This window comes from Lipophrys pholis (genome assembly GCF_963383615.2).
Source record: "Lipophrys pholis genome assembly, chromosome: 5".
NCBI classification, from domain to species: domain Eukaryota; kingdom Metazoa; phylum Chordata; class Actinopteri; order Blenniiformes; family Blenniidae; genus Lipophrys; species Lipophrys pholis.
In genome coordinates, this window is record NC_137628.1 from 32,043,251 (window position 1) to 32,067,554 (window position 24,304).

General features: G+C 45.7%; 2 protein-coding genes across 5 annotated transcripts in view; both read left to right on the forward strand.

Annotated features, from left to right (window-relative positions):
- Window positions 1–3,583: 3,583 nt before the first annotated feature.
- Window positions 3,584–16,645, forward strand: LOC308110011 (malate dehydrogenase, cytoplasmic-like; the record flags this gene model as incomplete). Of its 2 annotated transcripts, none has more annotated exons than XM_080464000.1 (9): window positions 3,584–3,637; window positions 8,427–8,525; window positions 9,022–9,118; window positions 11,999–12,174; window positions 12,998–13,120; window positions 13,212–13,388; window positions 15,073–15,186; window positions 15,287–15,376; window positions 15,530–15,987. In XM_080464000.1, 9 exons carry the CDS (start codon window positions 3,584–3,586, stop codon window positions 15,650–15,652), a joined length of 1,053 nt encoding a protein of 350 aa, XP_080320126.1. In that variant the 3' UTR covers window positions 15,653–15,987. The 2 variants fall into 2 exon arrangements, with proteins under 2 accessions (XP_080320126.1, XP_080320125.1); XM_080463999.1 differs by lacking the exon at window positions 3,584–3,637 and adding an exon at window positions 7,181–7,475 and having other exon boundaries at window positions 15,530–16,645.
- Window positions 16,646–19,959: 3,314 nt separating this feature from the next.
- LOC308110009 (UTP--glucose-1-phosphate uridylyltransferase-like) overlaps window positions 19,960–24,304 on the forward strand; it is a 15,607-nt gene continuing 11,262 nt past the window's right edge. The window contains exons 1-2 of one of the 3 annotated variants that reach the window (XM_080463995.1): window positions 19,960–20,113; window positions 22,436–22,535. Coding sequence is in view for 1 of the 3 variants with exons in the window: in XM_080463994.1 (XP_080320120.1) it covers window positions 20,989–21,018 (30 nt within the window). In the remaining 2 variants the exon portion in view is untranslated. Of the gene's footprint in view, window positions 20,118–20,927; window positions 21,019–22,435; window positions 22,536–23,202; window positions 23,554–24,304 lie in introns of those variants that run through there. The other 2 variants (XM_080463994.1, XM_080463996.1) reach the window with 2 other exon arrangements.

The window sequence follows — 24,304 nt, forward strand, 5'->3', positions numbered from 1 at the left end:
TGTGTTTGGTCACTCCAGAGAAAATGTCTCCACTCTTCTAGAGTCCAGTGGCGGTGTGCATCACTTTGCATCGCTCTTGGTGATCTGAGGCTTGGATGCAGCTGCTGGGCCATAGAACTCCTCCATGACGCTCTACGCACTGTTCTGGAGCTCATCTGAACATGAAGTTTGGAGATCAGGAGCCACTGACTCTGCAGAAAGTTAGTTACCTTTGCACACGATCTGCCAGAGCATCCCTTGACCCCACTCTGGGATTTTTCGTGGCCTACCACTTCATGGCTGAGCTGCTGTTGTTCCCTACTGCTTCCACTTTGGTTATAACAGAAACAGGAAATCATTCTAAGGTGTTTTTCTTACACTTTAGCACATCCACATGTCGGACACCTCTGTGAGATGACCTCTTCAAAGTGAACAACTTACAAAGGAGATGGGTGGGAAGTCATGTGTAAAAAGGTAGTCTATGTGAGAGGCTGTGGTGCTGTGACTACTACCAAGTGAAGCCCTCCTCTCTGTGATGTCTTATCTACTTTAAAATCTTCTCCTAATGTACAAAGAAGACACAAGTGAATTTACTGTATATATGTATTTCTGGAAGGTATGTACTGGCATTTATAGGTTTTCATCTTTCCTGCGGGCTGAGTGAGTCAAAAGGAGCTTTAAAAATCTAAATTTATAAAAAGTGCGCCCTGCATTACAACTTCAAACGGAGATTGTTTTTCCGTACTCCCCTGTATGTTTAAAGGAAGTCCACCAACATCTGATTAGAATCGCACTTACACCATGAAAACAGTCTCCACCCTCAGAAACACCGTCAGACGATGGCTGTTGCTCTTAAGAGAAATGAAGTGTCTTGGAAAGCCTGCAGCGACCTCTGCTGGCTAGAGAGAGAGAAGACCACAGCAGCTTCAGCAGACTTTGGTGTCTGTTGTTTGGAAGTCTGCATCTACAGCTGTTCACAGCTCACTCGTGCCTGCTGACTTCACAGAAAGGTTCCAGTAGCAGCGGGTTTCATCCAGCAACCTGCCAGCATGTTCACGGCTTTCTACTCATATCCATCCTGGTCAATAATGGCTGAATAAACACATCGATGAGTCAGACCACATGTGAACATGGTAGTGGTCCCGTTCAGGTGGAAACACACTACTGTTAAAAAAACAAACAAACACATAACATTAACACAGTGAATACTTTGTTTTCAGCTGCTACGGTTTATCAGCCAACACAATCTGAATACATCCAACAAATGATCCATCAATACTTTTTGAAACACTATGAATGGTGACGCTGTGTTATGGATCGACAAAACTCAAGCTTATTTCAGACGTGACTTCAGTGGCTCAGGTTTCAGCAAATACTTGAACTATTTTAAAATGTGACACGGGGTGCGTCAGCATCATCGTGCAGCTCACATCACAGCATGTATTGAACCTTTGAAACATTCCTGGACTTACAGTGAGTGTATCAAAGAACCAGATTTCTTCAGTCTGCATGTGTAGAAATGCATGTAAGCTTGATGTCCCACCTCAATCACAAACGTGATTTGAACCTGAAGCACTGAGGAGGGAGTCTCACAGGCCTCAGAGGTCTCACAGGCCTCAGAGATCTCAGAGGTCTCAGAGGTCTCAGAGGTCTCACAGGCCTCAGAGATCTCAGAGGTCTCAGAGATCTCACAGGTCTCACAGGCCTCAGAGGTCTCACAGGCCTCAGAGATCTCAGAGGTCTCAGAGATCTCACAGGTCTCACAGGCCTCAGAGATCTCAGAGGTCTCAGAGATCTCAGAGGTCTCACAGGCCTCAGAGATCTCAGAGGTCTCAGAGGTCTCACAGGCCTCAGAGATCTCAGAGGTCTCAGAGATCTCACAGGTCTCACAGGCCTCAGAGGTCTCACAGGCCTCAGAGATCTCAGAGGTCTCAGAGATCTCACAGGTCTCACAGGCCTCAGAGATCTCAGAGGTCTCAGAGATCTCAGAGGTCTCACAGGCCTCAGAGGTCTCAGAGATCTCAGAGGTCTCAGAGATCTCAGAGGTCTCAGAGGTCTCAGAGATCAGCGTCCTGCAGTGCTGCAGCCACCATCACAGGTCTCAACACCTTTGCATCCATGCAGAAACACAGTCAAATGCAGCATGCATCCAAAACACTCAATAAGAGGAATAAAGTAACTACAAATACAGCTGCACGTCATAAAAACTACAAATACAAGAAATGCAATCATTTAAAAATAGAAAAGTATAGAAATGTAATGGGGACAAATAGAATACAATAGAACTGAATAGAACTGACACTGAAAGCCTGTCTGGTCACCGCTTGACCTAAAGGTCTGACAGACGCCAGATATCAATAAAATGATGACAAAGAACCACACAGGAACTGTTTGAAGCATGCCACACATTGAAGTTGGGTTTAGCCTCATGATGGCAACTGTTCAATATAACAATGGAAAGTCCTGCCACTCACAGCCTTCTATGTGTCTGCTTAATAGTCCCTCAGTAAACCGAGAAACACCAGGGCCCTGGTGGTGTACTGCCATGATCAGCTTGTTTAGAGTCCAGAATATCTCACCATGTTAAGTAGAGAGAGCAGAGGACATTGTCTCGTATCAGAGGAGAGAGCAAACCACGGGTAACATTGAACCTTCAGTCCATGAATCCCAACAGCAGACAACTCACCAGGGTTCGATGAGGAGAGTACAGCCCAAACGGTCTACGACTGGACAGAGGCCACAGGATAGGACAAGGTCCAAAGTGTGAGTAAGCTTGAGAATAGATCAATTCACTTAAAGAATATTAATGTCTTCAGAAGGCCTGTCACTTCTCAAAGCACACAGCTCCTACACACACCAGCACGTCTGCACAAACTCCTCCTCATGTTTGTGTTTGGGAGATTGCTCTTTCACCAGCATTGAGTTTATAGCTATCTGTCACCACCTGCTGGTCAGTTCTGTATAACAGTTATTTTATGACTTCCTCTTTGTGAAACAGTGCGAGACCAAGTGGACACGTGATGAGCCGTCATACCTTGACAGAACGAACTGTATATTCTGAGATGTTTTTACATGATTGCAGGGTACGGATTGTGAACTCCTGAGGGCCCTTTTTAGTACACGGGTCAAATGGTTGAAGCCCAAGTCCAAAATTGTCCTAATGTGACCCCAAAACCTATTTGGAGAAGGATCAGTCCTGCAGCTCTTCACCTCCTGCCGCAGGTTTTGTCCAGAGCCTGGAACATCATTTATTTCTCCCTGAGACATGAAAAGCTTTAGCGGCTATTTGTGTCCTCAAAATCTCATTAAGGGACTAGACTGCAGCGTGTGTGTGTGTGTGTGTGTGTGTGTGTGTGTGTGTGTGTGTGTGTGTGTGTGTGTGTGTGTGTGTGTGTGTGTGTGTGTGTGTGTGTGTGTGTGTGTGTGTGTGTGTTTCAGCAGGGGTGGAGGTGGGAGCTTGTCCCGATCAGCAGAGACACGCAGCCGTCAGAGTCGCAGTGCAGCTCGGCCCCAGCAGCTCCTGTCTCTCTGTCTGTCTGTCCCTCACTCTGCCCCCCCTTGTTCTTCCGGAGAGGCCGTGAGTCTGAACGGAGCCGGAGCGGAGATGCTGACGCTGCTGACGTCCATGTATCTGGTGGTCCGGGCGGTGTCCACACAGGTGAGTCCCGAGCACTGGACTCGAGCACAGCCGGCGTCCTTGAACGCATCACTGCGGACAAGCAGCATTTCTCCGACTGTGGTACACGGGGACAGTGTGTGTGTGTGTGTGTGTGTGTGTGTGTGTGTGTGTGTGTGTGTGTGTGTGTGTGTGTGTGTGTGTGTGTGTGTGTGTGTGTGGAGCCCTTGTTAGTAGCCTCACAGTAACGGTCTTCAGGAGTCTAAACCGGCACCAGGGGGGCCTGACCTGTGAGCTTCATTGAATGTATTGAAATCTTGTCTAATTAGAAAGTTTTGTGTTTAACCAACTGTGCTGAGGATTGTTGGGCGCCGGTGATCAGGAGGAGAAGGCTCATTAAGCCTGAAGTGTTCAAACGTTTCACTTAAAAGACTCCCCTGTTTTCTTGTTTGTCTCATTCTGGCCAACAACGTATATGAAAATTCTGTTTTATCGGGTATTTAACTGTTTTTGATCGTTTTCTATCAGCGGTTTTATTTCCCTGTTGTGTCCTCAAAGATATTTCATTTTCATGTATTATTTGACCAAAGTTTAGACTGTCCTGCTAGTAATCATTCATGTAGTGGTCAGAATGTTATGTCTGATCAAAGAAGTGAGTGGATTCCACTGCGTCTCTCTCATGGACGTCTGAAGAGACACAAACTTGAGACGTCTGCATCACACCAGAGCCTCTCCAGTGTTCATGTATAACTTATGGGGGGTTGAGCTGACAGGCTCTGCTGTCTCTGTTGTTACTTTGGTATGAGCAGCTCCTTCACAGCGACAGAAAGGTACCTGTCCTGTTCCACTTCTCTGAACCTGGACATCTATACTGCTCTAACCGCTCTGTTCTGTAAGCATCAGCAGGTCAGCGGTGTAGATTTGCCACTTGCAGGTTGCAGGTGACCGAGTGCTCAGTGCAGAGGAGGACTGACGATGACCCCGATCTGAAAATGGTCGCTCACAGAAATCCACTGCAACTCTTCACAGGGCCACGGGCTCTCAGAAAATAGCTGACGTCAGCTTTCTTTGTTCGGTCAGTTCATCTAAACAAGCTTGTTGTGCCCCTCAGGTCCAGTTTGTTCAGTTGAATTCAGCCTCGTTCTGCGTCAACGTGTCCAAACTCAACCCCTCATCTCCCAGAACCATGTCTCATGATGTGATTGTCAGTACTAACTCAGCTCAGATATTTCAAGTAAAGAAAGTTTCAATAGTTGATGCAGTACTATTCTTTGTGGGTCTCCTGGTGTATTAACATGTTGTTAGTGGGTGCTCCTGGTGTATTAACACGTTGTTAGTGGAGACTCCTGGTGTATTAACACGTTGTTAGTGGAGACTCCTGGTGTATTAACACGTTGTTAGTGGAGACTCCTGGTGTATTAACACGTTGTGAGTGGAGACTCCTGGTGTATTAACACGTTGTGAGTGGTTACTCCTGGTGTATTAACACGTTGTTAGTGGGTGCTCCTGGTGTATTAACACGTTGTTAGTGGAGACTCCTGGTGTATTAACACGTTGTGAGTGGAGACTCCTGGTGTATTAACACGTTGTTAGTGGAGACTCCTGGTGTATTAACACGTTGTTAGTGGAGACTCCTGGTGTATTAACACGTTGTTAGTGGAGAATCCTGTTGTATTAACACTTTGTGAGTGGTTACTCCTGGTGTATTAACACGTTGTGAGTGGAGACTCCTGGTGTATTAACACGTTGTTAGTGGAGAATCCTGGTGTATTAACACGTTGTGAGTGGTTACTCCTGGTGTATTAACACGTTGTTAGTGGAGACTCCTGGTGTATTAACACGTTGTGAGTGGAGACTCCTGGTGTATTAACACGTTGTTAGTGGAGACTCCTGGTGTATTAACACGTTGTGAGTGGAGACTCCTGGTGTATTAACACGTTGTGAGTGGAGACTCCTGGTGTATTAACACGTTGTTAGTGGAGACTCCTGGTGTATTAACACGTTGTGAGTGGTTACTCCTGGTGTATTAACACGTTGTTAGTGGAGACTCCTGGTGTATTAACACGTTGTGAGTGGAGACTCCTGGTGTATTAACACGTTGTTAGTGGAGACTCCTGGTGTATTAACACGTTGTGAGTGGAGACTCCTGGTGTATTAACACTTTGTGAGTGGTTACTCCTGGTGTATTAACACGTTGTTAGTGGAGACTCCTGGTGTATTAACACTTTGTGAGTGGTTACTCCTGGTGTATTAACACGTTGTTAGTGGAGACTCCTGGTGTATTAACACGTTGTGAGTGGAGACTCCTGGTGTATTAACACGTTGTGAGTGGAGACTCCTGGTGTATTAACACGTTGTTAGTGGAGACTCCTGGTGTATTAACACTTTGTGAGTGGAGACTCCTGGTGTATTAACACGTTGTTAGTGGAGACTCCTGGTGTATTAACACGTTGTGAGTGGGTGCTCCTGGTGTATTAACACGTTGTGAGTGGGTGCTCCTGGTGTATCCCGGTGTATCCTCCTGGTGCTCCCGGTTAACTTTAACCGGGTGTTATCTCGAGGTTAAAGTCAAGATAACACTCGCTTACCTCCAGACCGCCACTAACTTTTTAACAGTGTGGTTAACTCTCCTGGCAGCGCTGCGTTCATGATACCAGTTCAACAAAGGAATAAGGTGTACCATGGACTAAACTTTGATATAAGTCAATATTGTAATGAAGGGTTACGTCTCTATGGAGCCCCGGAGTGGCCATAGAAAAAAAAAAATATGAATAATAATATATATATAACGCGTGGAAATTAGCTAATAATTAGTAACCTCAAATTAATAACTCGAGACAAGTTACTATTGCGTTCCGTGGTATCATATTTTTTCACCAATGCCGCTTCCATTCCGTCATATTTGCTGTTATGGATTAAAAACACTGCGCTGCTGTCTACCACAACGTTTAAGAGAAAACGCGGAAGCGCCGAGACTTGAAAGTGGGCGGAGCCTTGGGCGGGGTGGCGTCAAGGACACAAACCACTGTTGTTAACCTCACTGTTAACATTGACGGCGACGTTAACTAACGGGATGACTAATCATCTTTTAAACAACGCATATTTAACGGTTGGTTAGTTAACGGCGGGTTAAGGATTTAACAGGCTGTTAGGCCTTAACCAGTGGTTAAAATAACCCAGTTTTGAACAACTGGGCCCTGGTGAATTTTTGTGTTGTTCGTGGGGGCTCCAGGTGTATTAACATTTTGTTAGTGGGGGCTCCAGGTGTATTAACATTTTGTTAGTGGGGGCTCCTGGTGTCTTAATGTGTTATTAGTGTGGGCTCCTCGTGTATTAATGTATCGTTGTTGGGGGGGGCACCTCGTGTATTTACGTGTTATTAGTGTCGACTCCTGGTGTAATAACATGTTATTAGTGAGGGAGTTAAAAACAAACAAAAAAAAAAAAAACATAATCTTCTACCAAAGTATTTTGGCCTAAAATTATACCGCTTCGAGGTCCTGCATTTCCGCCTCCCGCCGCCAGGTGACGTCAGCCAGTCGCTTCAGTCCGGTATGAAAGAAGGCTCTTTTCAGAAAATCGTCCACCATATTTGGTGGCCGTTGGCGGGTTGTTACCGCTGCGGTGCATTGTGGGACATTGAGTTCTTTCAGACCTTCCTGCGCATTTCAAACTGCTGCGTCAGCATTGTGAAAAAACTTCAAGTCCCGTGAGCGGAGAGAGCGGGGCGGGCTTGCGCGCCTCACTGGAGCGTAGAGGTGACCTCCGCCTATCCGAGTCGGTCAGGAGGAACAGTCTGAAGAACATCTCCGTCTGAACAGCTCCGCCACATCCGTACAGCTCCATCTCCGAGCAGCTCCCTCTCTAAGCACAAACGATGGTAAGACGTTCGCTTCCCCGCGTCTCGTCTCCGCTCTGAGCCTCGACGTGTTGGTGTCTGTGGATAGAGATGCTCCTGCGGTTGACATTGAGAAAATCGCGGCGTCCTTCTTGCTAAAGTGATGCTAAAATACATCCGCGTTTATTGAAACGAATCGGATTGTTGCTTCAGCCTTCCTCTTCCTGGAGGAGTGTGATGGAGGGAGTAGGGCCTTTATCTTTTAATCCTCCATCACTTCATGAAGCAGCTGCAGAAACGTTGATATTTCTATATTTACTGTGGCTGTACTGTAACCGTCACCCTGAATGGTTAAAGAACATTGTTGCTCTCTTTCATCACAACACTTCCATTTCCTTTATTCTCCTGAGGATCTCTGTTAATAATCTGCCTGATGTTTTCCTCTCACTGAAGTTCGATGCTTCTTCTCCAGAGAAACACTCGATTTTTGCAGCTGCGTCACGGATCCTCTGAATAAAACATGAGAATCTGCAGCTCCTGCGACTGACACGTTTAAGTTTGTGTTTTATATATGGTGTTCTGTGGACAGATTACGGACTAGAGTCGCCCTGCTTGATGAATGTGGATGTTTGACATTCTTTGAATCAATTCACTTCCAACCTTCACAGAAGATCCTTCCTTCCTCTTCTCTTTATTATATTGTGTCCGGGGTCGAGCAGCGCTGTGAAGCATTTCCCTCTGGATTTAATGAATTATTTCTCTTCTCTCTCGTGAGAACGTCCTGGCTTACCCTCTGCAGAGTACGGAAGGTCATTCCTTCCACGTCACAACATGGTCCTGACAGTTTGGGCAGCGTCCTTCAGAGGAGGAGCATCGCTCCGACGACCCCACCTATTAAATATAGCTGTGGTCCCACAGCCTGTCAGCTGGTTGGACCAGCTGTTTGATCTGCGTGGTGTCGTCAGTAACCGCCCCCTTGTTTCTGTTCTCCAGGCTGAACCGATCCGCGTTGTGGTGACCGGCGCCGCTGGCCAGATCGCCTACTCTCTGCTGTACAGCATCGCCAAGGGGGATGTGTTCGGGAAGGATCAGGTGAGAGTGTGTGGTTATATAAACTGCAGCCCCCCCCCCCTCCATGCAGTGAAGTCACCGTGAATAATGCAGCTACTTTAGGGCCTCCCTGGACTCCTCACCATCATGTGACAGGAAGTGGAATAAAACAAAAAGGTCATTGTAACAGCAAAACCACAATACCAGACAAGATTTCCGAAAGAATCCTAAAGAGCAATTCCTGGTTAATTATTGTGTTATTGATGCTGGAGTTCATCAGAACAAACCTGGAGAAGAAACCAGACTGAAGGAGTCAAAACGTTCTGCCTCTGCTTGGTTTAAAACTGAGCTCTGCCCGTGTCGAGGACAGAAACTCCATCTGTTGTGTGTAACTGGACGATCGTTAATGTTGAAGAACCTGCTTGGGACGTGTTGCTGTTAGAAACATTCTGCAGGTTTTCTGTGCCGGTTCAGGTCTCCGGTGAGAAGATGAGTCTCTTCAGACCTCCTCACGTTGTGTCCTCTTGTCCTCCCCCAGCCCATCGTCCTGATCCTGCTCGACATCCCCCCCATGCTGCCGGTGCTGGATGGGGTGGTCATGGAGCTGCAGGACTGCGCCCTCCCCCTGCTGAAGGGTGAGCCCATTACGCTCCAACTCCTCCTCACCATGACAGACTCTTCTTTTTCTTTCTTTTCCTTTTTTTTTTTTAGGATTATCTATTCAGGAGGACATCACCTCTTAAATCTCAGGACTCAGCTGTTTAGTGTGTCTGTATTTTCTAGTAGAACACAAATGACAATCTTAACAAATTCACCTCAAATCATCCTTCTCAAAATATCTCGATTTTAAAGGTTTTATCAATGATTAGTTTCAGACTGAAGGCATTTTTTTTATGGTTATATATAGTTATAGATGTGGTTTGATAAGCTCCGCCCACTGAGACGTCTGTCACACTGTTCTGAGTGTTTAATGTGCCGCTTGTCAACCCGTTATGATAAAAATAGAACAAAATGTCCTCGACATGATTTTGTCTTTGTGGTTTCACATCTCGCCTGGTCCTTCATTCAGTCCACACACAGGAAGAAGGGGCAAGGGGGTGTGGGATTGGGGGGGAGGGGGGAGGGTCTGACGTGAGGTCTCTGATTGGCTGTGTTTCAGGCAGATCTTAGCCAATCAGAGCAGCGGTGGCACAACAAGGAGCAGTGGCTGAAGTCCAGGACGATAACAGAAAGTTAATGTTATCGTCAGGATCAATCACAACAGACTGACGAGCTCCTCGTGAGTTCAAATATTAACAGCTCACACAAATTGGACCTGGCAGGGAGGGGCTGCGGGGGGGTCGAGGGTCAGTGGTGGGACTGGAACCTGTGAGAGAGTGGAGTGAGCTGCTGTGTGTTGGACTCGTCAGTTGAAATAAATGGGAACAACTATTTTGATCCCACGAACCTTCCTGTCCTTTTAATGGGCAAACAAAATACTTCATCATTTATCTTTAAAGCCTGTAAATATTTAATGTAAACAAACCACACGAGGTCAGATTACCTGTTTGACATGCAGTCTGATACACGTTGATGATGAACATCAGCATTATTTTGGTCAAATATTCTTCTGGAATGAATCCTGGATGTTCTCCCTCGAACGAATCAGTCGGAATCCAAAGTTCTGAAGCCTCATTTATCATCGGTGTGTAGAAAAGGTTGTAAGTTCTGTCTATGAATGAAATCTAGAATGTGTGTAAGTACATCATTTCCATGTGTACGTTGGTGGTACACACGTCAGTAAGTCACCAGTGTTGATAAATCCCCCCTGATCTTTGTCACCGAGCTCCTGCTTCTCCGGACCAGTTGACCAGATAGAGCAACAACACGCCTCTTTATAAACATGGAGGTTTTATTCCTCCCGGTGCAACGAGTCGTTTGTTCCTTCAGGCCGCCGGGAAACAACATTTAATGACAAATGTGCATCACCAATTAGTGGAGCGTAGATTGAGTGAAACCCTTTTCTGTCTATATAATGAATTAATTTAGTGATCGTGTTTTCATTGCGATGTGGCTGCAGTCTGTAGCTCCAGTCGTGTTTTGGAATCCAACGATGACGTGAAATCCCTTTTTGATCCCGGCTTCTTGTTGTTGGTCCGTGAGTTGTGCTTCTTGCTCACATTCCGAAGTAAAAGTACAAGATGATCAATTCCAGACAAATGAGTTTGAATCCACAGCTCAGACAGATTTAATTCGGGATGTCCCGATCGGATCGGTAGAGATCGGATCGGGACCGATATTGGTGATTTGTGAGTGATCGGGAATCCAGCCGGTCACCCCGCCGATCTTAAAATCACGTCAGCTGCTGCAACAAGTAAAGAAAAAGCTGCAGCGAAGCAACAAATCTCGACTTAAAAAAAAAGAAAAAGGCTCAGTCCCCACAGGGGGGCGATATGGAGAATAAAAAGAACCCAGAAGGTTCCTCTAGTTTGAAGGGAGACTGGGATATTCAGAATAAGTTTTTGAGAGTACTATGTTCAGAGTACTTTTGTCAAACAGGTTTTACCAGTTTGAAGTGGAATTAAGTGTTTATAATTCACATGTAAATGTTTTGACATTCAGGTCAAACCTCTCATACTGCTTTAAGGGAAACTGAAATTTAATACACAAAGAAGTTACTTAGTTACTAAGAGCTTTTATGTTTAACATTTATTTCTTATTTTTATTATTGTATTTGCACTTTTTTAAGGACTTATTTTCAACCCAACCAGCCAAAGACACTTTGAAGTGGAATTGGGTTCTTCTGATTGGTTTTACTGAATACTGTTTATGTTGTAGTTTTTTATAGTTTATATGTTAGTCAAACTGATTCACTGGGTTTCATTTTTTAGTTTTTTTTATTTGCCACAAAATCCAGGTGAAGTTGTTTAAGTTAAGATAAATAAGAGAAACAAGACTGCAGAGTGTAACTGGGTTTTTGTTGTTATGACTGAATAAAGTTTAAATAAGTTCTTAAGTCATTCTGAGAAGGATTTTGATTCAATAAGTGAGTTTTACAATAATTTCTAGCTAAACAAAGCTTCTGCCAATAGTGCTTTTAGCTTCAGACGTCTTAGTTGCTCCAGAAATACACTATTGAGTATATTTGCAATAGCAATGTGAGTATCGGATCGGGAAAGTATCGGTATCGGCCGATACTCAATTCTGAAAGATCAGATCGGTGTCGGGGACCATAAAGTGTGATCAGGACGTCTCTAGATTTAATGTCTGACTGATGCAAACTGTTGGTTTGAATTCCAATCAATGAGCTTTTTTCTGCCTTTCGGTCATTTAAACATTGAAGAGTTTAAAGAACAAATTCCAGCAAATATAAAATAGCTTGTTTCTGCACTGCTGTTAATGTTTGGACCCTGACGTCTCTGTGCAGATAAAGTGAAGCTGCAGGTTGAGGGGAGCACAGATGTTGGAGGTTTAAAGATGGAAGGTGTTGAAGAAGACCACCACAGGACACACTAACGTCTCCCTCCCCCCCACAGAGGTCATCCCCACTGACAAGGTGGAGGTGGGCTTCAAGGACATCGACGCCGCCATTCTGGTGGGCTCGATGCCCCGGAAGGAGGGCATGGAGAGGAAGGACCTGCTGAAGGCCAACGTGGCCATCTTCAAGACCCAGGGAGCCGCCCTGGACAAGTACGCCAAGAAGACTGTCAAGGTGGGCCCCCTTCTCTCTGGATCCAGCTGCAACCACTGGACCAGCAGCGAGTGGTCCCTGTCAGCCCTCAGAGTGCACACACACACACACACACACACACACACACACACACACACACACACACACACACATTCACACACACACACACACACACACACACACACATATTCACACACACACATATTCACACATTCACACACACACACACGCTCACACATTCACTCACACATACACTCACACATACACACGCTCACACACACACTCACACATACACACGCTCACACACATACACACACTCACACATACAATCACACACACACACATTTCACACACACACATATTCACACACTCACACATTCACACACACTCACACATACACACACACTCACACATACACACACACATACACACGCTCACACACACACTCACACATACACACGCTCACACACATACACACACTCACACATACAATCACACACACACACACGTTCACACACACACACACACACACACACACACACACACACACACACACACACACACACACACACACAGAGTGCTGACAGTCCTGAAGCTTGTTTGGCTCCTTCATCCGAACTGTTCTCACACCAGAGGATCTCTGGAGGAAACAAACAAACAGTTGAAGTGGAGGAGGAACCTTCTGCTCTGCAGTCGTCCTTATTTTGTATTGAAGGTGTTTTTGTGCATCATGTCTTTGAAGCAAAGTGTTTCTTTCCGTTCCTACATGTTTCCTCTGCGTTACCTTGTTTTGACGTCGGTGTCTGTTGTTGTTGATTTGGTCTAACATGTTTCCTCCTGGCAGGTTTTGGTCGTCGGGAATCCGGCGAACACCAACTGTTTGATCGCCTCCAAGTCCGCTCCCTCCATCCCCAAGGAGAACTTCTCCTGCCTGACCCGCCTGGACCACAACCGAGCCTGCTCCCAGGTACACTCTCAGTCCGGATCAGACAGACCCCCCTGGATCTCCACGTGGATCTGGTGACCCAGTCTTGATGGTCTGCTGTTGCGTCCTGCAGGTGGCCCTGCGCTGCGGCGTGTCCTCGGACAGTGTGAAGAACGTCATCATCTGGGGGAACCACTCGTCCACCCAGTACCCCGACGTGCACCACGCCATGGTCAACCTGCACGGCAGCGAGACCGGCGCCTACGAGGCGGTGAAGAACGACGCCTGGCTGCAGGGAGACTTCATCTCCGTGAGTCCCGCCGCCGCCGCCACACTCTGCTCCACACTCTGCTTCACACTCTGCTTCACACTCTGCTCCACACTCTGCTCCACACTCTGCTCCACACTCTGCTTCACACTCTGCTTCACACTCTGCTTCACACTCTGCTCCACACTCTGCTCCACACTCTGCTCCACACTCTGCTTCACACTCTGCTTCACACTCTGCTCCACACTCTGCTTCACACTCTGCTTCACACTCTGCTTCACACTGATTGGTATCAAACTGACGTGCGAACTCCGGAGTCGTGGCGGCGCGACACGTTTACTGGGTAACCTTTGGTTTAAAGCAACATACTTTCACTCCATTATTTTGAGCTTGAAGCCTCTCGTCAGCTTTACTTGTCACGGGAACACATTAAAATAATAAACAAATGAAGAAGCCCTTTAGGCTCCGCCTCCAGGCACCAGTCACCAATCAATCGAAGCCACGCAGTCACTAGACTGAACAGATCAGGAAGTAAACAAAACAGTGTGGATGAACTAAAGGTTCAGCTCGTTCTGTCTGATGACTGATCGTTTATCCACTGCATGGCCTGTGATGGACAAGTCCACACAATTAAGGTCCCTGACATGGACACAACATTCAGCTAAAGACACATACTGTACTAATATAAATTCAGGCTTCTTAGACGTTACTCAACATACTTGTATATGCCTGAAGCCGTCTCTTATACCACCAGAGACATAGAAACTACTTTGAAAATCTCAAGAAACAATAAAAATGCTTCTTTTTTTTTAAACTTTTACAAAAGGGAAAACAAATAATGACCACATTTTCCTGAATATAAGCCGCACCTGCAAAAATTTAAAAGACAAAAAAAACGTACATATATGGGCGTCACCTGACTATAAGCCGCAGGTGTCCATGTTGTAACGGCAGGAGTTTCACTGCCGGGATACGGGGGTTGCTCATATTTTCATCAAATCCCACAAATCTGTCTTTGATGGTGCTGGAAAGTCCTGCTCACAGCGCTCTGTGTGCCTCATCTGCCCTCAGAGGACCAGAGGAAGATGGAAATACAGAGTCGCAGGGTTTTATCTCTGTTGATGATGTATTCTATTGGTTATTTGCTGATTGTGATTCTGAGGAGGAAGATCTGTCAGCCATGGAGTGCAGCAGCTCTGCTTTACGTGATGCACCTGAACGCATCACTCACTGCAAGTTCAGTTGCTGGACCACGAGACGAGTTCACAAAGAGCAGAAATATCACTTTTAGGGAAAGTTTTGGAGAAGCAGAGGCTCAAAACAGCATGTCTCTACATGTGGAAGTAGAATCTGGTGGCATGAAGCCCGTTAACCCGGAAAAATCCTTAAATTAGCCGCGTCAGTCAAGCTGCAGGGTTCAGAGCGTGAGACAAACGTAGGAGTTTAGAGTTCAGAAATTATGATAAGAACCAAACTCTTTGAGCTTTACTCTCCTTAGTGTGTTTTAGATATTTCCAGGTGAAAGAAGGATTATCTGATTTAATCTGGATTTGTATTTCCTGAATTCAGAACGTTAACCAGGTTAATCAGCAGTTTTTCTCTCCCCGAGCAGGATTTGATCCAAATACTTGATTACTAGTTACTCTGGTAACTTTCTGACAGTGAAGACAGTCGTCAGTTTGAAAGTCCAGCCAGACGTCTCAACGCGTCGTGTCTCCTCCTACAGACGGTGCAGCAGCGCGGCGCCGCCGTCATCAAGGCCAGGAAGCTGTCCAGCGCCATGTCTGCCGCAAAGGCCATCTGCGACCACATGAGGGACATCTGGTTCGGCACCAAGGAGGTCCGTGTCCGTCTGGAACCTTAACCCTGCCTCTGGTTTCCTGAAGCGTGAGTGGAGGAGGTGTAGCGAAGCTCACTGTTGTACCCCTCTTCGCCTGCAGGGGGAGTTCATCTCCATGGGTGTGTTCGCTGCTGGAAACTCCTACGGCATCCCGGAGGACCTCATCTACTCCTTCCCCGTCCAAATCAAGGTGATTCACACACACACACACGTTGTAGTGTTTGCTCTCTATGCCAGTTTCCTGTCCTGTCATCAGAGCTGCTCACTGTCACGTGTCGACACTCGCGCTGAAATCTCCGTAACACCGCAGAGTTTGATGTCTTTCTTCTGTCGTCAACGACAGAACAAGACCTGGAAAATGGTGGATGGACTTCCCATCAACGGTTTTTCCCGTGCCAAGATGGACGCCACAGCGGCGGAGCTGGTGGAGGAGCGTGACACCGCCATGGACTTCCTGTCCCAGTGACTGTCTCCCCCTGCTGGACAGCAGCAGCAGCACGTAGACCCCCTGAAACCCGTCTGCTCCTCCCGACTGTGAGGACCAACCTCACCGCTCCAACCTCTGTGTGTGTGTGTGTGTGTGTGTGTGTGTGTGTGTGTGTGTGTGTGTGTGTGTGTGTGTGTGTGTGTGTGTGTGTGTGTGTGTGTGTGTGTGTGTGTGTGTGTGTGTGTGTGTGTGTGTGTGTCCACTCAAAGACACCAGGAGAAGGTGTGTGTTGGTAGATGGTAACATTCAGTAGCTGTTCTGGTTTCACACCAATAAAACAAAGAACCTGACAGACCCAAACGTCTGCTGCTCTTCTCTTTCTCTTTAATCTGTCTTAATCTCAATCCCACCGTTGCAGGACAGTCTGAGTCTGGATTAGTTTCACTTTGTGTTCAGGTGAACTGCAGTTCTCCTCTGCTGCACTTCCTTTAGCTTTCCTGGAGGAGTACTTGGTAGCAGTGGAGACGTTTGAAAAGCTCCAAAACAAAGATTATTAGATTATTACAGTTTAGTGCCAAAAACATTAATGCATAAAAACTGTAATCGTGCACAGTGAGACCACTCTCTTCACACGCACGGTGCCTTTCTGCACGCCCGCTGTGATACCTGGGATCTCTCCACACGCAGGGATTATGAGGCCGTCTGCGATGCCCCCCCCCCCCCCCCCCCCCCCCAAAGTGCCAAAACTCACCATCACTGCATGCAGAGTAGTAACAGGAGTAACCGAGCACGCAGGAAGTGGTCTCACTGCACAGCTACAGTTTTTATGCGCTTGTGTTTTTGGCACTGAATTGACTCCGTATTTCAGCTTCATCCAGTTAAACAACATGTAGAAGTGACCGGAGATCAAATCTCACCGTCGTCCTGAAGTGAAAAAACATCTATTATCTCTTCATTCTCACGGAGAATAAAGGAGACAAAGACCAACGAACCACTGAAGGGATTAAAACATGAATAAACGTCCTGATCTTCAAACAGAATCCGACGTCTTTAGTTCACAAAACGGAAAGAACATTTTGAAGGAGCAAAATGTCAGTGTGTCGCTTTCGGGCGGAATCCTGACGGAGGAGGTTCGTCAGCGTCTGGTTGTGGGAGGAGGAAGCAGCTCAGGACCGGCGGCCATGTTTTCTGGGGGCGGTGCTGGTTTTCTTCTTGCGCTGTGCAGGATCTTCTCTGGTCTGCCTCATGACTTCCTGATGAAATCTCACATTTCCACTAGACTTTGTTCCATCGGTAAAAAAAAAAAAAGCAGTATAAAGTATCTCCAGCAGTTCATATCCAGTACTTTATTTTACCGGAATATTTTAAGTAAAGTTTAAAATAAGAAATAATCTTCGAGTCCTTCGGGCAGGAACGACCCCAAAGCATGTTGGAGTAACTCCATCACAACTTCTACACCTTTGAGAGTTGATATTGAATTGTGTGCTTCAGTTGAGAACAATAAGTTTTGTGACATTTCCAGGACTTCTCCACCAGTTGTTCATGTTGGAATTAAATTTCCACTCCTTTTCCGACTTATTTCTTTACTAATTTAATCCCAAACTGGGCTGCTGGTATTCAGAATTCCTCAGAGGACATCGGGCCTCGAGTCGTACAGGAGTTGGGATTAGCGGGATGGTTTTTTTTTCAAATGGTGACTTTGTTGGTATTTGTGGAGAATATCTCCGGGTGTTTTGGATCCAGAGTCTCATCTGAAAGTATTTAATTTTAAAGTTAAACTTGTGATGGTTCAGAGGGACAGGTCGACTGATCTAGGAGTCCACGTTACCCTGCGTCTGGCCGAGTGCAGCCGTACAGAACAAACTGGGCTTTGTCCAGTTAGGAAGGTTCAGTGCTTCTCTGGTCTGCAGCCGGAAGAGTTGCGAGTTTAACTCCAGGCAGCTTCCCCTCCCATAGAAAGGGAGATATGGTTTTACTACGTTTAATGAATATTTTCAGTCATTTTAATAGGGATACACTGGAATTAGTACAAATATTTCTGAAGAATACTCATATTTAGGATTCACTGTAACAATTAAAGACAGAATCAATGATCCCCCCCCCCCCCCCCCCCGGAGCTTAAGTTTATTCTCCTGTAATCTAATTATCTTGATGACTTGTATCACCGGACAAATTTGTTTCTATGCTCAAATATTTAAATCCTTTGAGGTACCATTGCAGGAGAGTAGGTTTTCTTTGCGTTATCACAGCTATTAAAAGGCTCAATTGAACTTAAAGAAGGTTTAATTTATATCCAGGAATGACAGCACACTGCTGGAGACGGGAGAAAAGGATTGTAATCCTGCAAAACAAATATCAAAAGTCTTGATTTGTGAACCAGTCCAACTTGAGTGAAATGTAGTGACCCAATTGTATCAGTAGAACCAGAGGTTCAGTAGCAGTTAAAAAAAAAGTGGGGCGATTGGGCAACCTTGATGGACACCTCTGGACCCCTCTGAACACCTCTGGACCCCTCTAGACCCCTCTGAACACCTCTGGACCCCTCTGGACATGTCTGGACCCCTCTGGACACCTCTGGACACCTCTGAACACCTCTGGACACCTCTGAACACCTCTGGACACAGCTGAACACCTCTGGACCCCTCTGGACACCTCTGGACCCCTCTGAACACCTCTGGACCCCTCTAGACCCCTCTGGACACCTCTGGACCCCTCTGGACATGTCTGGACCCCTCTGGACACCTCTGGACACCTCTGGACACCTCTGAACACCTCTGGACACCTCTGAACACCTCTGGACACAGCTGAACACCTCTGGACCCCTCTGGACACCTCTGGACCCCTCTGGACAGAGTGAAAGCATGTCATTAGTTAAACGTGATCTGTGCTTTTGGAGCGTCAGAGTGTTTCAATGAAGACTTGTCCAGAATTCCTGGATCTTAAAATGAGAGGAAGGAGAGACGCTTCTTTTTCTAAACTCCAGCACCTTGTAGTTAATACTTTTAACCACAAGGGGACGCTGTTCCAAAACAAATGACCAGCTGGTTGGCTGATCACGCGCCATGCATTAGGATTATTGTTGTGATCATAACGTCTAGCGCAGACCTGCTTTTCTACAAACGACCGAACCGATTTACTGAGGGACAGTTTGTCCTCTTGGGTCTGAGCTCACCGAGCTCCTTCAGGCTGGGAGGAGATCTGCTTTTTCTTTTTGTGGACTGATGCTGCACATCTTCTTCCTTCAGATGAGAACTGAGCATCATTTCTGTTAGCCCAAGCTGATGTTTAACTCTCACATCAAACTCTGTGTTTACTGAGCAGAAACGCTTCGTTAATCCCGGATAATCTCAGTCCTCCACACTGCAACATGGAAGAGAACGACTGCACATCCTGCAAAATAAAATCCTCGATAAAATGTATGAATTGAAACTAAATTAAACAACAAAATCTGACTTCTCACTAACCGATGTAACTCCAGATTATAGAGCATTATAGAGCATTATAGAGAAAGTTTTGACAGAAAATTTATGAGGTATGTGGAAAAAAGCCAGAGGAAAAGAGAACATGAAAACCTTCTGCTGACAGATAACATTCGGATAACAGAGCATCTTCTTCTCCTAACCTTCATATTACAGAGCATCTTCCTCCCTCTAACTGATGTAACTTCATATATTTACAGTGAAGGTGGTATAGAAAATATTAATGAAACTTCCTGGATGAAATGAGAAGTTCTTTGGTGTGTTTTTGAGTTTGTAGTTTTCTCCTGGTGTCACTGGATGTGGTGGAAGTGCAGATCCTCTGCTGTCCTGCAGGGAGCGCTGTTGCAACCATCTCTAAAAGGCACGACTCCGTTTTCTTCGTTTGTGAACTTAATTTGCCCCGGAGCTCGACATTTTGGGGGATTTTCTCTCGACAGCAGCGAGCAACACGCGAGTTTTATTGCGTTACAAACGACACACAGCTTTCCACTGCCGTGACACAGATCAATCAAACGAATATATTCAGTAACACGTTCTAACTTAGTTAATAAAGAAACATACCATATTTACAAATGAAACCAATATGTCTATTAATACAAAATAAACAATAACATTTCCGGTTTGCAGCACCGTTCTCTCTTACTACTGCTGCTGATTAAAGTCTGAATACCAGTTACTTTCCCAGTATAGTTCCTTTTTCATTTCAGTAACTAGAGAGTAATCTGACTACTGACCAGGTGTGGGAGACACCCCCACAGGTGAGCTCTGCTCAGGTGGGCGGGGCTTGGTGGCAGCCCCTTGTGATTGACGGGTTAATCCCTCCAATCAGCTCGGGGGCGTGGCCAAGCGAGCGCCGCGTCAGGGGGCGGGGCTCAGCGGCGAGGAGCAGGTTAGGCTGTGAGACCGGAGCAGGCTGCAGACTGATCCAGGTCCTGAACCGGTCTGCACGGACACAGACCCTCTGCTGGTCCCGGTCCGGACCCCGCTGGTCCTCCCCCCTCCCGACTCACACGGTGCTCAAGTGGGTAACAGCTGGTTTTGTGTGTGTGTGTGTGTGTGTGTGTGTGTGTGTGTGTGTGTGTGTGTGTGTGTGTGTGTGTGTGTGTGTGTCGGACGGTGATATTAGTATGTGACTGCACAGCACCAACACATTGTGAATGAGTTTGAAATAAATATTCTTCATTGTAGAATATTATTGATAATAATTATTTTCAATAAAAGCGTGCCTCCTCGGTCTGGAAATAGAATTTATTACTATAAAATAAAATCTCTCCATGTTCAGATATTCTTCTCGGAGATTAACTCTGCACTCTTTCACTAACTTCTAATATAATCCGTCCTCGAGGATCAATAGAATGAAATAATGACAGATTTATTCATCCATGTCCCTTTTGAACTAACAGATAAATAAATGTGTCCAGACTTCAGATGAATGAAAACAAGCAGCACTTTGTTTTCCTCACACAGTTTAGCAGTTCAGTCAAAGCCTGAGTTTAAATGCTTTCAGTCCAGCTCAGGTCATTTGCTGTTTAGCAGCTCTTTTCTGTAGTTTAGTGAGAGACAGCTGGTCTCTGCTGAGTCCCAAAGGAGGACGTGATCAGTGAGAGAGGATCTGTTAACCTTCATCACTGAGACAGTTTGTCCGTATGGAGGTTCGTCCAAAGAGAAGCAGGATCTTCTGAGCTTGTCTCCTCGTGAGTGGAAAGTTCTCCTTGAGAGAACAGTGAACATCCAGCAGTGACTCAAACCAGCATCTGATCAGCCCGGAGGCTTCATGAAGAGAAGGACCTCCACACGGCAGTTTGCTCTTTAGTCTCTTGAATTTCTGCTCTCAGATCCCAAACCCGTTCAGTCGCTTTGTCCCGCCTGAGACACCTTCCAGTGGTGTGGCGGCTGATGTCCCCATGTTCAGTCTCACGCTCCTCGGTGAGCTCAACTCTCTGGTTTAGTGCTCCTCCTGCCCCGACGGCGTTAACTGCTCTAGTGAGAACACCAACAACATGGTTCAGTTAGAGCGTTCACTCCTACCACACAGTCTGATGGTTAATATCTGATGTTTAATATCTTGATGTTTAATATCTGATGTTTAATATCTGATGTTTAATATCTGATGTTTAATACAACACAACCAAACCAGGTCCGTTTCTGTGCTGACTTCACTCTCTTTGTTCTGCATCCGCTTCACAATATGTTTCCCAGTTGGACGTGCACAGCCGTCAACTGTCCCACCTTCCAGTCTCTGGCGCTTCAGTCCAGATGTGCGTTTTGAAGGAAGCTGGTCTTCCTGGATGTTTGACACTTCTTTAAAAATCACCAGCCAAGTGTTTGAACTCCTCTGAAGTAATGTGATGGTAATGATTCAGGTTGTACCCTCTGACACGACGATCTGCTCTCCACAACCGAAGCACACAGCTTCACCTCCAATTTCAACTAATACATACTTAGCAGTCAGTGTTTTATTAAAAGAATGTGCAACCTTTCTTTTTTTAGCTGCTGCAGACATTTGTCCAGACTGTAAACAGTGTAAAGGTCAAAGTGTGAGTCTGGACCAGATTGTGTTGGATCCATCTGCAGACCCAGAAAAGATAAAGAGAAAAGCCAGAGGGTCTAGAAGGTGTCCAAAGATATATAAAAAATACATTACCAGCCAGGCCACTCACTGGAGGTGATACTTATTGTGTTGTTATTACAATACAGTCATGAAATAAAATCAGCTAGATATCTAAAATATAGAATAAATGGAGCGGGGGGGGGGGGGGGGGGGGGGGTGTTTGGCCTCCCCTGTGGAGATAAAAATAGATTTTAAATGATGCATTCTATTACATTCTGTATTACTGAATACTACATTGTGAGGTGATAAATGGTGGGACCAGTTCATATTGAATGAATCAAATACGAAATATGTTACTGAAGAAACATACTTATTCAAAAGCACATAATTGCACCAATATAAAGATGTATACAATTATATATACATATATGCACATGTATATACTGTATACAAAGTTGTATACAAAATAAATACTAAATACAATTTTACTTCACGGACCACATGCAGTCCAGTTTCATCTTGAGTGGCTGAACTGGTCAAACTTTGCTATAATAACATTAAAATTTACACTTTTAACGGCAGGACGGCTTGCTGCCTGAAACGGTGCCGCCAAGTTTCATGTTTGGGCCATATAACCAGGATATTATTGGAAGTTTGCTGTGAGCCAATTAAAAATGAATGGCGGGCTGCAGTTGGTCCGTGAGCTGTAGTTTGGACCCCCCCGGCCTAGAGGGTCTAGAGGGGGCGTGTTTGAGAAAACTGTGGCGAGAGCCGAGTGCAGCGAGACGGCAGCGCTGGACAACGTGAGAGCGTTAGCATCTCGGCAGCCATGTTGTTTGGTTCCGTTTGTCTAAAGACAGTTCCCGCTCTTTTCAGCGACGATACCGCATAAGTAGCTACGCTAACATTAGCTGCTAATGTTGTGATTATGAAACAGGAAAGTTTCAATTTCGAAACCAAGCAGACGAGCAGGATTGTTTTCAAAATGTGAACAAAGAACTTTCACAGCACCAAGTTTGTGCTAAACAAGTAGCCACCAGCTGACACGAAGGGTCTTACTACTGTTAGAAATAAAAGAAATAACTAGTCACTACTGTCCACATTAGAGTAAAAAACTGAATAAATCAACATGATTTGTTTATGTGAACATGTGTGAGTCTATTATTGATTAATTTATCTACCAAAATCAGTTTTAACTGAAGATGTTGATTCTTGTATCAGATATTGTGATGTCATTAATTCCATTATACTAATCATCTTCCTGCACCGGCTTCCTCTTTGGGAGGAATGACTGCGGGTTGATTACAATGCTGCCCACCAGTGGCTGAAGAGAAGAACTGCTTGTTCATGATGGAGGGAAACCAACATAAGATTATTTAAAATGTCCCACTGGGACTTTTCCTCCAGTGTCGTCATGCTGTGGGTTTTCAGATGTTATCTGGTGTTCTGGGATATCGGAGACAAAGCGGTGTGTAGGGAACAAGGTGCATGTCAGGGTCCCGAGTGGGCTGGACCCCCTACACACACACACACACACACACACACTCTGTCACTCACGCACACACAGCCCGCGGTGGTGTGTGATTGGTGTGTTGGTCTGTGGGCAGGCTTTGAGTGGAGCTTATTGTGGGCGCTGCAGATCAGCCAGCTTCTCCTGTGCTGAGAGAATGACGAGGGTGTTTGTTCTCTGACCGCCCGGACCAGTCTTCATCTTTTTTTAACACGTCCATGGACCGGCCGTGATCCAACACACGCCTCCCCACTGACCTTCTGAGTGTGTGTGTGTGGTTCTGTACACAGACACTGTAAAATGTCTCTGACTGTGGCCGGTAAGTTTGCTTTGTGAGGCGAAGTTTGTCTTCTGTCTTCTATCTTCTATCTTCTATCTTCTCACCTCTCAGATCAAGAAGGTCCATCCAACCAGCTGCACACACACACACACACACACACACACACACACACACACACACACACACACACACACACACACACACACACACACACACACACACACACACACACACACACACACACACACACACACACACACACAGGACCGCCTGTTCCTTCCTCACTGATGGATGTAATTCTCTAACCATACTCGCTCTTCTCTCACACGATGCACTGTCACATCATTGTGAAATCAGATCACTGAAATCACTGAAATCACTGAAATCACTGTCAATGGACGTCCACTGTGTGTGATTGAACGAGGCCGTGGAATCAGGGAATCAGCTCTGCTCTGTCACACACACTTTGTGTTCAACATCATTTTATGTTCTAATCTAAAAGCACTTTGACTTGTCGAGGTCGTTCAAGGTCGTCCTCATTATTTTCCCTGATGGTGACCGATGATGATGGATCTTGTGTTTGATTTGTCAGTGAACAGAAATGTGATGCCGGTGGTTAATAGCTGTGTGGTATTTCTGATCCTCTCTGTTGGATTGATGAACAAAGGCTCACTGGGGATTCCACTGTTGAACTGCTGTATCTGGACTGAAAATGATAACGTTCTTTTAAATGAAGTCTGTCTTGAACAAGCTGACATTTTCTTTGAATCCAATCTTAAAACACGTTTACCAAGTTTGTCTCCTCTGAGGAATAATCCTCTGTATCTCAGCAGGAAGCAGATTCTTCAGCAGGCCTGGTGCTCTTGTTCTG